At 37.2% G+C, this 13664-nt stretch overlaps 1 protein-coding gene across 1 annotated transcript; it reads right to left on the bottom strand.

Annotated features, from left to right (window-relative positions):
- Nucleotides 1-331: 331 nt before the first annotated feature.
- LOC114028391 (olfactory receptor 11G2-like) lies at nt 332-1279 on the bottom strand. The gene has a single exon (XM_027842632.1). It carries the CDS (start codon nt 1262-1264, stop codon nt 332-334), a length of 933 nt encoding a protein of 310 aa, XP_027698433.1. The 5' UTR covers nt 1265-1279.
- Nucleotides 1280-13664: the final 12385 nt, after the last annotated feature.

Below are 13664 nucleotides of genomic sequence, written 5' to 3'. Positions count from 1 at the left end.
GATGCATGATCCTTTAAATTTAGTCTACCATTTCAATTACCCTTGCTACAAATTAAAACACAGATTGTGTTGTTTCTATTTTAGAAAATGAATGACAGACTGTAGAACAAACTACCTAGGGCATATTCGTCAGTGAGAAAATATGAACTAGAACCTTACTTTACTACGATCCTCGAAAAAAGCTATATTTGCCAATTTGGGTTTGGTTCCTAAGCTGATACATAGGCCTCTAGGGTTGTACAATTTACTAATGAGTTCCACAGAGTTCTCTCCTGTGTCCCTTTTCATCTTAATTTCAGATTGGAGAATGGATGGATTTCACAATGGCCTTTCATGTCTTGTGAGAAGTCCTTTTGGTCACCAGAACTTTCTGCAGAGCAGCCTTCATATCCTTGTTTCGGAGGCTGTAGATTAAGGGGTTCAAGAGTGGAGTAATAACTGAATAAAATAGTGTCACGACTTTCTGGAATTTTAATGGCTTCTCTGATCCTGGCCTCACATATATTGTCATAACAGAGCCAAAGAACAGGATCACTACAGTCAGATGTGAAGCACATGTGGAGAAGGCCTTACGTTTGCCAGCAGCAGAGGGAATCCGCAGAACAGAAAGAATGACTAAGGCATAGGAGATGAGAATGAAAATAAAAGTACCAACCATAAAGATAATATTGAAAGTAGAGTAAATGATCTTTGTGGTATGGGCTTTGGAACATGAAAGGGCCATCAATGGGACAGGATCACATATGAAGTGATCAATGATGTTTGAGCCACAATAAGACAACTGTGAGATGAGAGCAACTGGTATTATGAAGAGGATAAAGCCACCTGACCAGCCAAAGGCCACCAATCTAGTGCAAAGATGTGTAGTCATGATCATTGGGTAATGTAGTGGGTGACAGATAGCAAGGTACCTATCAAATGCCATGATGCAAAGATAGAAGCCTTCATCACAGCCAAAAGAGAAGAAGAAATAAAATTGTATAAAGCAACCAACAAAGGTGACAGTCTTGGTTTCAGAAAAGAAATTGGCCAACATGTTGGGAACAGTTGTGGTGACATAGCAGATCTCCAGGAAGGAGAAATTCCCCAAGAGTATGTACATGGGAGTATGGAGGTGCCGATCCCAGCGCACAGCACAGACAATTGCTGCATTTCCCATTAATGTTAGCATATAGGTTACTGAGAATACCACAAAGTAGACCATCTGTAGCTCCCAACTGGAGAGAAAGCCCAAGAGGATGAAGTGACTAAAGGAATTGACCATGTTTTCTGTATCAGAGATATTTCTTTTTTCAGAAGCCATGAAGATGATGCTAGGTATCAAAACACAAATTAAATTGAGATTGCTGCTTTTCCCTGAGAAATGTGAATTGCATTTTCATTTGTTTTAATCAAATGGTAAGCATTCTGACATTTGCTGGAGAGGCAACATTATGATGTCCCCTCTCTATTGAGAAGATACAAATGAACTCCTTTAACCTATAAAGCAATACAATACTACAAAGCAAAACACAGTAGTGATCTGGGTTAGATTTTAGCTAACAAAGACAATTGAACTCAAATTCAAGAATCCTTGTGTCTAGTCCTGGGTTTGCTACTACCTTCCTATTAGGTCTGTTACCTAAACTGCTTCTATTTCCTTATCTTTAATATGCATATGAGAGAAAGTGTGACATGATGGATAGGTGGATAAGCTTAGAGTCAAGAAGATCTGGATTTGAGTCCTTAGATTTAACATGTCTCTGGCACATATTGTCTGTGTAATTATGGGTAGGTCACTTAGACTATCAGTATCCTGGGTAATCCTTCAGTCTGCAGGTTGCAGAGCAGTTGCTATGTTGGTGGAGGGTGTGTCCTCACCAATTTCCCTGAACACTTTTTCCAGCATTGGCTGCACATTCTTTCATATCGCCTGACTCATTGGTGATGGTGGAGGAGTAGAAATACTATACTCTCCCCATTGTCACTTCTGCTCTCCCTTTACCATTATCACTCAATAACTACTTTGAGTTTGATTGAATCCACATTTATCATCCAATCAAAATTCTGGGGATGTTTGTTGTCTATCAGTCTCTAGGACACTCCTTCCTTGGTTCAGTGCCTGCTTCACAGTCTTTCAATCCTCATCAATCCCTGCTCTAATACTAGGGACTTCAATTATTGATACTTCCTCATAAACTCTAACCTCTCAATTCCTCAGCTTACTCATTTCCTATGAAAGATTCCTTCACTCCATATCAGCTGCGAACAAAGATGGTCATACCTTTGATCTTACCATCACCTAAAAGTGTTCCACTTCAGTGTCCATAGACTCTGAAATTCTTTTATCTAATTGTTATCTGCCGTCCATCTCTTCCTCCTCCCTGAAACTCCAAATGCTGCTCTTCATCCTCCCTGTGAGCTTCAATCTCTCCACCCCTCAGTTTTTCCCCCCAAGCCCTCCCACCTGCACTGCCTATACTCTCTTTCTTTTAACTCTACCGTGACCTCTTCCACTAAGTCTCTTGAACCCCTTAGCCCATCAAAGATCTTGCCAAACTTTAGCCTCAGATTACTTCTACTATCTGCTGCCCTCAGTCCTCCTCACATGCTATTGAAAGAAGCTAGGGTTCAAAATCCCAAACTATGATGGCTTTATGGACTTGATCCACTATAAATGTATGTTACATAACCTCAACTGAGGCCTCACTGCAGCCAGACAATCCTTTAAAACCTCCTGAATTGATTCACTACCCCACACAGCAGAGTGTCTTTTGCAAACCTTTCCTTAAATCTCTCATAGCTCCTCCTCTTCTCACCCTCCCAGCTGAGTATTTCACTGAAGAAATTGAGGCCATTCACCTAAAACTTCCTCTTTTTTCTTCCTCTTCAACTCATATTTTACTACTAACTCCTCTTCCCTTGTCTAACATGAAGGAGAATGTCTCTTTCACCTTGCCAAGGGCACTCTCTATATGTACAGGTGATGCCATTTTGTTTCTTCTCTATCAGATTGACCCCTCTATTATTCTCAATCTCTCACTTATCTTCAATCTCTGCTGTCTACTGGTTGCTTCTGTGATGTCTGCTAATATGCCCATGTCTTCCCCATCCTCAAAAACCCTCACTTGTTTCACCTATCCTCACCAACTATCATCCCCTATCTCTCCTCCTTTTTGCAGATAAACACCTAAAGAAGTCTATTTAAAATGTGTACCTCCACTTCCTTTCTTCTTACTAGATGTTGATTCTCTGCAATATGGCATCTGACTTCATCATTCAACTGAAACTGTTCTCATCAAAGTTACCAATGATCTTGCAATAGCTAAATCTAATAGTCTTTTCTCAATCCTCATCATTTTTTGAACCTTTCTTCTGCCTTTGAAATTGCTCTTCACCCGTCTTGATGATCTTTTCCTTTTATAGTTTTATTTCACTACTCTTTCCTGATTCTTCTCCCACCTGTCTGACTTAGCTGGATCTTCATCCAGGTTATGCCCATTAATTGTAGGTGTTGTCTAGGGCTCTATCTTGAGCCATCTCCTCTTCCCCTCTAAACCATTTTGCTTCTTTATCTCAACAATATCCATAGCTTCAATTAACATGTTTTGTATAAATTATTCTCAGATCTAGCTGTTCAACCCTAACTTCTCTCTTGTCCTCCAGTGTTTCATCTCCAACTGCCTATTGGACATATTAAACTGGGTGTTTTGTAGACATCTTAAATTCCACATGTCTAAAACTTAATTTATCTCCTCTCCCCCAAAAGTTCCTCTCTTCCTAAGTTTCCTATTACTGTCAAAGATACCAGTATCCTCCAAGTAGCTTAGGTTTGCAACCAAGATGTCAACACAAATCCTTACACTCATCCCCCATAAAAAATCACTTCCCAAGTCTTGTCATTTCTACTTCCCAACATCTTTCATATATTCTACTTTATCTCCTTCGACCCTGCTACCACTCTAGTGTCTGTCCTTGTCATTTCATGCCCAAACTACAGTTATACTTTCCACATCATGGGGATTACGGGTATGTTGCCCCAGCAATCTAGAAAATCCACCTAAAATTTTAGCTCCTCCCTTTGTTCTAGGGAAAAAGTCTGAATTATTATGGTATTAAAATCTAAAATATGTTGATATTATACAATACTATACATGTATTTTATGCATTTCCAAATTTCTAAATTGTTTTGTATTATCTGGTAGTCCTTGCATATCATCTGCAGCTTCTGCAAAACTCCCAAAATATTCCCATTTAATTTTTATGCCTACCTATGACATATCAAAACCATGACTGGGAATGTCACAATGTAGAAGGGATAACTGTATTATAATAGCTCACTGATTGGTCTCTGCCTCAAGTCTCTGTCAAATTGATTTCTTAAATCACAGATGTGATCATGTTATCCCTCTATTAAAAAAAGGGCTCCAGTGGTTCACTATTATCTCTAGGATCAAAGAGTTTTTAAGGTCATTCATAACTTGGTCCCCTACTACTTTTCCAGTCTTCTTACACCCTACTCCCTTCTACATACTCTATGATCCAGTGGCACTGGCCTCCTTCCTGTTCCTTATACATAACACTGCATTTTTCAATTCTAGCCACTTTCATTGGCTGGAATCACCTCCCTTATTGTCTCTGTCTCTTGGTTTCCCTCCAGTCTCGGCTAAAGTTTCACCTGTGGCAAAAAACCTTTTCTAGTCCTCCTTAATCTTCATGCCTTCCCTCTGAGATTTTCTCTAATTTATCTTGTATATATCATATTTGTATATATCTTATATATATATATATATAGCTGTTTCCATGCTGTCTCTTCCATTAGACTGTGAATTCCTCGAGATCAAGAACTATCAGGCAAAAGCTTTTCTTTTCTCTAAGCACCCTAGTGCTTAGCAGTGTCTGACACATAGTAGGCATTCAGTAAAAGCTCATTGCTTTAATTTGACAGACTTCTGATCTGCATTGATAGAGAGGATTTCCTCACCAGGAATTCCTATTCCTAACTGGGAGATTATTAGGAGTTGTTTTTGGTCAACCTATTTTAATAAATCCTTAAAGAGACCACTTCTCCCCAATCTGTATCTGTAAGTCATTTGCTTTATCAGAATACAAAACAGAATTGCCTACAAGTAGTACAGTGAAAAGAGCACTGGGTCTGAAGTGAGAAGTACTGTGTTCAAAACTCATTATTTATACTTACTATATGACCTTGGTCAAGTCACTTGACGTCAATCTTCCTCACTTTCTTCATTTGTAAAATGAAGGGCTGGACTAGATGGTCCCTGAGGTCCTTTCCAGCTCTGAATCTATGATCCTATGAACTCCCTCAGAATGAAACAGAGACATTTTGGAGGAGATGATATCAAATACGCAGCTCAACTGAAACATCTTCTCCTCAACTAATTGTTCTGCTATCCTAGACCTTGGCCAGGAATCTGAAAATTCTGTTCTTTTTCTTCCTGTAATGTATGAAAGAGCTGTACTCCATCCAGGCTTCTGTACATGGATGGACTAACAAATGTTTAACAATAGGCTCTCCAGAGGAAAAAATGTAAGTACAACAAATTTTCAGGTTTTATCTGCCTTATTAACACTTTCTCCACCACTTTTTAAAGTATCAACAAAATCAACAAAACAATAAATCAAGCCCTGTTTTGAAGTGTTTTAGATTTCTGGTCCTGAGCCAGGGGAAGCCAGCTCCAGTCCACCCTAGGTAACCCCCAGGGACTTCTCTCAGGGGACCTATATATAGGCTATATTCATTTAGTCAGTTCATAGGACCATAGATTTAGATCCCAAAGTGGCCTTAAAAGTGATCTGGTCCTACTCTTTCCTTTTTTAATGAGGAAAATGAGGCCCAGAGAAGTTGTAACTTGCCCAACATCATACCTGTAGAAGAGGCAAAGTCAGGATTTTATGAGTTCAAAGCCACTGTTTTATGCACTATATCATTATGCTACCTTCAAAAGTCTAGGAAAGATTCCTTCCCCTTGCCCCACATTGGGAAAACATTTCTTTGTCTTTAATTTGTAGAGCTAGTACAAATCTGCATTGTAGAGAGCTATATTCAGGGTTATGCTAGAGCCAGTACCTTGGTAAGAGCAGATTCAGTGTGAGTATTTACACTGTGGAAACTGGCAAGCAATAAAAACCAGGGCTTGATTTATTATTGTTTTGCTGATTATCTAGATATAATAAAGTGATAGAGAAAATGTTAATAATGCAAATTTAAAGGGTATTATCCATTTTTAGCAATTTGGTTGTTAACCATTTGCCAGGGCATCCCTCAATACACCCTCATGAAATCACAAGTCTAATCCTGTGATGTCACCTATACTCTGTCTATGGTCCCTGACACATTCCATTGTATGAGTTTTCCTTCACTGGTCAGATCCTCTTTTACAGCATCATTTCAAGTCAATATTACTAAGTATTCATACTTACCCTGGTGGGAGTTTCTTTTCCAATGTGTCCTGTGGTAGTCAGGTGCCCAGAGTAATATCTCTAAGTATAGCAAGAGTATAATATATACTGAATGTTGCTTAACATTTAAGTATGCACATGAGGCTGGGGACATGGGCATTATTCTCCTACAGCAACAATCATTGTGGCAATATTTTTCTAATGTTTTGTGAATTTTTACCTGAAATTATCAAATTGCTTAACAAACAATGCTTAACAGTCCCTTAATAAACAATCCTTATTTGAAGTGATGAATAAGATAGGGGACTAGGAAATGATTCCCTAAGGTTCCTAACTGGTTTCTGGAAACAAGAAGAAAATCCTGCTTATACTGCCTTGTAGATTTTTTTCTTCAATCTTCTCAGAAGCAAGTACAGAGCACATATGGAGTTGACCACTGGACACATTCTGGCCCCAGACAAAGTTCTTATTGCAAGTGATTATAGCATGCTTTGGTTTAATTCTTTGGTTCTTTCCTGAAGAGATTAGTCAAAGTAAGGAAGTAAAATACTGCTCTAGGGGGTGATGGATATGAAAGAGGGATGGGATCAGTAGCTTTGTAACCTGCCATGGGTTGTACACTGTGAATCTGGAAGGAATCTTACTCCTTAGCTTCTGAGTGTTCACTGACAGTTGTGAAAGCTCAGATAAAGGCCCAATAGGTATTTATTTTCTCCCTTAGCCTTTTGAGGTTTGGGACTCTCCCCTTGAGCATTATGTGACTTGTTTACTCAACATCTTTAGTTTTCCTTGTTTAGAATGAAATCCCAAGTCTCGCTATTTCCAGAAGTTTCATTCAATTGCTGGACTTTGCCTCTCTCCTCCTCAATCCTCATTCCAGGCATTTCACAATGTTGCTGGGGAATAATTAAAAACTGATGAAGGTAGTAACAAAGATTAAAATAATTAAAATCTTTGTTGGTGGATTCCATAGCCTTATTTTTTCCTTACGAAATTCAAGGAAATTCAATAAATATTTGTGAAATACCTGATACATTCTGGATGCTAAACATACAAAAGAAAAAAAAAAGACAAATCACTAGAGCTCAAATGGACCTTAGAGATTATCTAATCCAGTCCCCTCCCCCCCCCTTTTTTTTAACTAAAACTGCAATTTCAGTCATATAGAGGACTCTCAGTGAGGAAACTCCCTCTAACAATGTAGATTGGCTTTTCTTTTGCAGTTTATGTTCTTAGGTGCTGAGGACACTGCTCAGGCTGATTAATTACTCAAATAGCTTGGATGATAAATGAAGCAACAACTCTCTTTCTTCCAATGAGATGGGGGAACCACCAAACCTTATCCTATGCCCTGCCACTGACTCTTAAGGTCTTTGGAGCCTTACTATCTGCAATGACTCTTTGCCTTTTAGTACTCTTACCACTATGATCTGATCTACTTATGTAACTTAAAGACCCTTGGACCTTGACATTCACCCCACTGCAATAATGTTAGGTCCTCTGGGGCTTTCCATATGCTCTGTGGCTGGATCTTTTTTTTTAATGTGTTGTCTACCCCAATTATAAACTCCTTAAAATCAGGCATTATTTTTCTACTTATATCCCTAGTATTTAGCACACTGCTTACAAATAATGTGTTTAATAAATGCTTTTCATTCATTCATTCAATGAAAGGTTATTTGACTTGTTTAGGATTACTCAAGTAGTGTTCATCAGAAATAGCGCTGGAAGAAGGTCTTCTTGTCTCTGCTTCTATCCTAATTATCCTGTTCTGACTTCATTTTACAGAAAAGGAAATCAAAGCCCAAATAAGCTCAATGACTTGTCTAATGTCACAAGAGTAGTAAATAGCAGTCCACTATGTGAAACTAGGTCATCTGATGCAAAACCAGTGGAGGTTCTACCATATTGCGCTGTCTATCATTCACTTCCACACAATATTTGTCTCTATTGACATTAAACTCTATGAGGGGTGGGAAGGCTATAGCATGTATGTAAATGAACAAGATATGAGAAAGAATGTCAGAGGCAAAGGCATTCCAGGCAAGATGCTATGAGAAATTTGTGGAGATGTCACTTTATCCTGAGAATTCAATAGAATATGTTAGGAAGGAGAGCATCCAAGATGAGTCTCAAAAGAAGGCAAACACCTCAATTGAGAGAGATCAGATAAGGTATTACATTTTCAATAGGAGTGTAGAGTTTGTACCTATCAGGAACTGCAGGGATAGGTAAAGGTAAAACCTTTCCCGTTCAATAACCTTGTCCAAGTAGCAAGTATTTTCTTCCAACCAGTTATACCAGATGGCAGTTTTTCTTCCAACCAGCTTTTCTGTGCAGCAGAGATTTTGCAACAGGTGGCATTTCAGGCTTTGAAGTATTGCTTTGACCTTGCTCTAAGTACGAGAGTTAGGCCCACTTGGAGATCTTGTTCTTGCCTCTCAGATGCCTGGTTCTGACCAACCCCAGTAGTTTAAAACAGATTTTTTTTTTTTTTTGTGAAACGATTTACCTTGATCTTATGGGGAAAACCTCAAATACACATTTCTTTCAGCCAAACCACAATTAGGTGATATACACCTGTTCCATAATCCCCTAAAAGTTCTAGATATTAAGATTTTCCAGGTAGCAATCTCAAAGCTGTCATATCAGCTATATGCAGATCAGATACTTGGAAACTGTATTCAGCCATATTTAATCTGCATATCTTTTCTCTAAGGGACTATTTTTTTCAGTGTCTGTCTCATAAACATCTTTGATTCTACCCCTTTCTATTATAAATTTTCCAAATCAAAAAGGAGCATAACTTTAAACTAGCATAGGGACTAAGGTGAATAAATGCAAGACGGCAGAAGAAAAATTTCACCTTAAGTTATGACTCCAATATGCCTGTGAGGCAGTAACCATTGAAGGATAAAAGTATAATTTCTTATGAGTAAACATGAAAACCAGTCTAAAAATAAGCCTTATTTGCTTCATGGTCATGTGACATTAAATAAATCCAAATGGTTTATTTTCCAGGTTGTTCATTCACCTTGTCCCTCATACTGAGTTCACGATTACTCTGTGCTTTTCTTTTCTTTATTCCTTTCATTTTATTTTTTCCCAATTATATGTAAAATAATTAACATTAAAAAATTGAATTCCAAATTCTCTCTGTCCTTCCCTCGTCTTCCCCTCGTTGAGAAGACAAGCAATTTGGTATAGGTTATACATGTGCAGTCAAGTAAAACATTTCCATATTAGTCAAGGTACGGAAAAAAAAAAACACAGACCCCCCCCCAAAAAAGAAAGAAAAATAAAGTTAAAAAAAAAGCATGCTTTGATCTGCATTCAGATTCCATAAATTCTTTCTCTGAAAGTAGATAGCATTTTTCATTATAAGTTCTTCAGAATTGTCTTAGATCATTGTATTGCTGAGAAGAGCTGAGTCATTCACAGCTAATAATAGTACAATATTGCTGTTATTGTGTATAATATTCTCTTGGTTCTGCTCACTTCACTTTGCATCAGTACATAGATTTCCAGGTTTTTTTTAATGAGAGCATCCTGCTCATCATTTCTTATAATATTCTATCACAAGCCCATACCACAAAACAAAAACCGCTAACCATAAAGAAAGAAAAATGAGAGTTGTTATGAATATTTTTGTATATATATGTCCTTTTCCTTTATGTTTTTTTCACAACATGACTAATATGCAAATGTTTTGCATGACTGCATATGTATAACCTAAACCAAATCGCTTGCCTTCTCAATGAGGGGAGGAAGAGGGAAGGACAGAGAGAATTTGGAACACAATATTTTTTTAATGTTCTTTGTTTTATATGTAATTGGGAAAAAATAAAATGAAGGAAACAAAGAAAAGAAAAGCACAAAGTAACTGTGAACTTAGTATGGTGGACAAGGTGAATGAATGTAAATAGCAATTGTTTCTGTTCTGGCCAGAAACCCTGAGGGTTTTTCCCTCCCAGATGGATTCTGGGACAAACTAGGCCATCTTTTGACTCATTTCCTATCTAGCCTTAATAACTGAATGGGTGTTGCCTCAGATAAATTGAGTCCTAAGGAAAATCTAAGGTTAAGAAGGCCAAGGTTCCTCACTGCATCCGGAGCCATATCCTGTTGTCCTAATCCATGTCTTGTCACTGGACCCAGATGGCTCTGGAGGAGTGAGTGAGGCTGGTGACTTCACACAGCCCTGCCTCACTTAAATCTATTCAACTTCCAAGTCAAGACGTCGCCTTCCTAATATCATTGGTCGTCTTTGAGAACAAAGGACAAATGACCACCTTGGAGAATTTCAATTCTCTAGAAAACTTTTGGAGTTTTTCCTCTGTCAAAGATCTTGATAACCAATAAAATAAAAATTCTCCTTTGGAGACGTAACAGGTTAAGCTGTTATCAATTATTTATACTGTAGTTTCTATGAATGTCAAGTTCTTTCATGAGAACAGCTAAAGGAGAAAGTCTGAATATGAAAGAAGTATGAGGGGAAGAGAGAGATCCTTTGGAAAGAAGAAAGATAGAAGGGGCAAAGAACTTGGGGATTTGGGGGGATGGCAAGCAGACTTTAATTTTTTCTGGGTGCCAGAGCTACTATTACAATTGGTTGCTGAAAAATACTTTAGAGCATGGTAACAGCAACTCCTCTTTGTGTGAGCTTGGGCAAGTAATATCCTTTCTTTGGGCCTCACTTTACCCATCTATATAATAAGTCAGTTGAACTACACAATTTCTAAGGCCCCATTTATTTTTAATGACTCATATTTCTGTCTACTGAAATATACTATTCTTCTGTGGCCTGAGTTCACTGCTACATGGTTAAGCAACTAATTGGTGTGGGGAAATTGCCTTCACTGCATGGTGTAGGAAGGGTATTTTTATATGGGGAAGATTCCTTAAACAACCTATATTGCTGGTGCTGTAGGTCACCAGGAACTATTGAAGGGTTCTTGCAGAATATGCTGCTGAAGCATGGGTTCTTAACCTTTTTGTCTGTCATAGACTCATTTTGCAGTCTGGTGAAGCCTTCTTCAGAAGACTTCTTCTCAGAATAATGTTTGAAAATGCATAAAATAAAAGTACATAGGATTATAAAATAAACCAAACATATTAAAATTCAGTTATTTAAAATGTTTTAAAAATACAATCCTGGGATAAGAACCCCTTTAGTAACTGAAGGGTCCTTCCAAAATTTGCTACTTTTCAGTTGCCTCCTCAGTCAGGGACTCTTTCCCTTTCAGTCAAACAAGCAATCTGTAGTTCTTCATTTTCAGCCCTGGTATTGCTGTAGTTGTTCCCTCTATCAAATCATAGAAAATGCTACTTCACCTGCTTTCCCCAAATAACAGATTAATAGAATAATTATATAATTTATTACTATAGAAATTATTGTTATTTACCATTCATATTAGTTTAATTATCAGAATACATTATAATTAAATAGTTAATATGCCATTAATTATTAATATTATTATATAATAGATTATATATATTATAATATAACCAATAAAAATATTGAGGGTTTTTTGCTGCTGTCACATTGCTTTTCCAAATTCTCTTTTGGATGTTTAATTTGCTGATTTGCTGTTCTAGTGAGCTGTCCCCCTTTTTTTCTAGAAAGTGTTTTCTAGATTAATATTCTTTTAACACATTAAAAAACAAATGCAACAATGCAACAAATCTCCTTCTAACACTCTTTATACAGAATTAGGTACCACCATTTGGGGTCACTCGTAGGTACAATTAGAATCAATTACAACTCAGTCCTGAGTTCAGGTAATACAGTGCACACTCAACTAAACTCTTCCACAACATAAAGCATGAGCACATGATCACAAGTAATAAATACAACACAAATTAAGAAACAAAAAATCAGATAAAAATTCATGCAAACCCATCTACAGATAATGAGTATGATCCAGTTTCTAGAAGTACATGTCACGTACACATAACTGCATCATGTTACCAGTCCGTACACAGCAAGAGCTTAGTTATTTCCAATTCTATTTTACGCATGTTTACATAAATTCCATAGGTCTATGCACAATATTCACATCTGAAATGATAATGAAAAATTAGAATCTAAGCAAATGGTAATTAAGACAAGATAATGTGTGGCATGCTTTCATTACAGAATACCATTCATCAAACTTGTGTCTAGAAATGCTAAATTAACGGCACATTTAATTTTGTGGATGATAATTATTTGTGGTTTAATAACAAAGTGCGTATAAAATTTGCTGTGGTCACACAGACCACAATTATCAAAGTGTGTGATAATAATCTGCTCTGTACTCAAGGAAAAAAGAAACATCTTTATGGCAGGTTTAAACAAATAGAATTAGCTTCACAAAACTCAAAACTGTACAATTTGGAAATAATCACCAACAATCACCTCTTTCAGGGTGATGGGATATGAACAATTTTGACAACTATTATGTAACATTATCATGAGGAAGCCCTACTCAAAATTAGCTCAATTTTTGTAAACTGTTCTAAAGAACAATCTGGAAATAAAAAGGTGGGAGTGAGGACTAACCCTGACCTCCATTTCAAGGAACCGCGAGAGATCCTGGTATCAATTTTCTTCCCAATTCAGACTCCTAGAATTCCTTGTTTCCTTTAGGATTCAGCTTGAGCATTGCTGCATCACTCCAACTCTTCCTACTGCCCTCCCTCCTAAAATACCTTGTGTTAATTTTGTATATATTTATTTTTGCACAGGTAACTCCTATGGCAGAATGTAAGCTCCTTGAGGGAAGACCTTATTTCATTTTTGTTTTTCTATTCCCCAACATATAACTAAGTGCCTGGAATATAGTAGGTGCTTAATAAATGCTTGTTAATTGATTGATTATTGGAGACAACTTCAATTCAATGATAACACAGATTTGTTTGAATATTGGGATTCCTCTGCTTATTTTCAGCATCTACAAACTTAGGTTAATTTTTGACATAATTCATATGAAGAATAGGATATGTATTTGCAAAAAAAGAGGAGATAGTGCACTTCAAAACATTTGCAGAGTTCTACAATTGAGTATTAGGGAAAATGCAAATATTTCTCCACAAGCACTTTATTTGACAAGTGCTATCAAAACAGACAACCTCAGAAAACTTCATTTCTCTCCTCAAAGATTGCACATGTTACCATTTTTTCTACATGGAGGTTCACTGGTTTATTTCTTGGCAAAGTGTTCAAAAGAACTATCAAACTTAAAGATGCATTTATTTTTCTTTTGCAAAAAAGTGTCCCA

This window comes from Vombatus ursinus, unplaced genomic scaffold (assembly GCF_900497805.2).
Source record: "Vombatus ursinus unplaced genomic scaffold, bare-nosed wombat genome assembly UNPS02014880.1, whole genome shotgun sequence".
Taxonomy (NCBI): domain Eukaryota; kingdom Metazoa; phylum Chordata; class Mammalia; order Diprotodontia; family Vombatidae; genus Vombatus; species Vombatus ursinus.
This window is presented reverse-complemented; position numbering and strand designations above follow the sequence as displayed.

Bases quoted from the DNA above. Each gene is read 5' to 3' on its own strand.
- LOC114028391 (XM_027842632.1), bottom strand. From the start codon at position 1,264: ATGGTCAATTCCTTTAGTCACTTCATCCTCTTGGGCTTTCTCTCCAGT.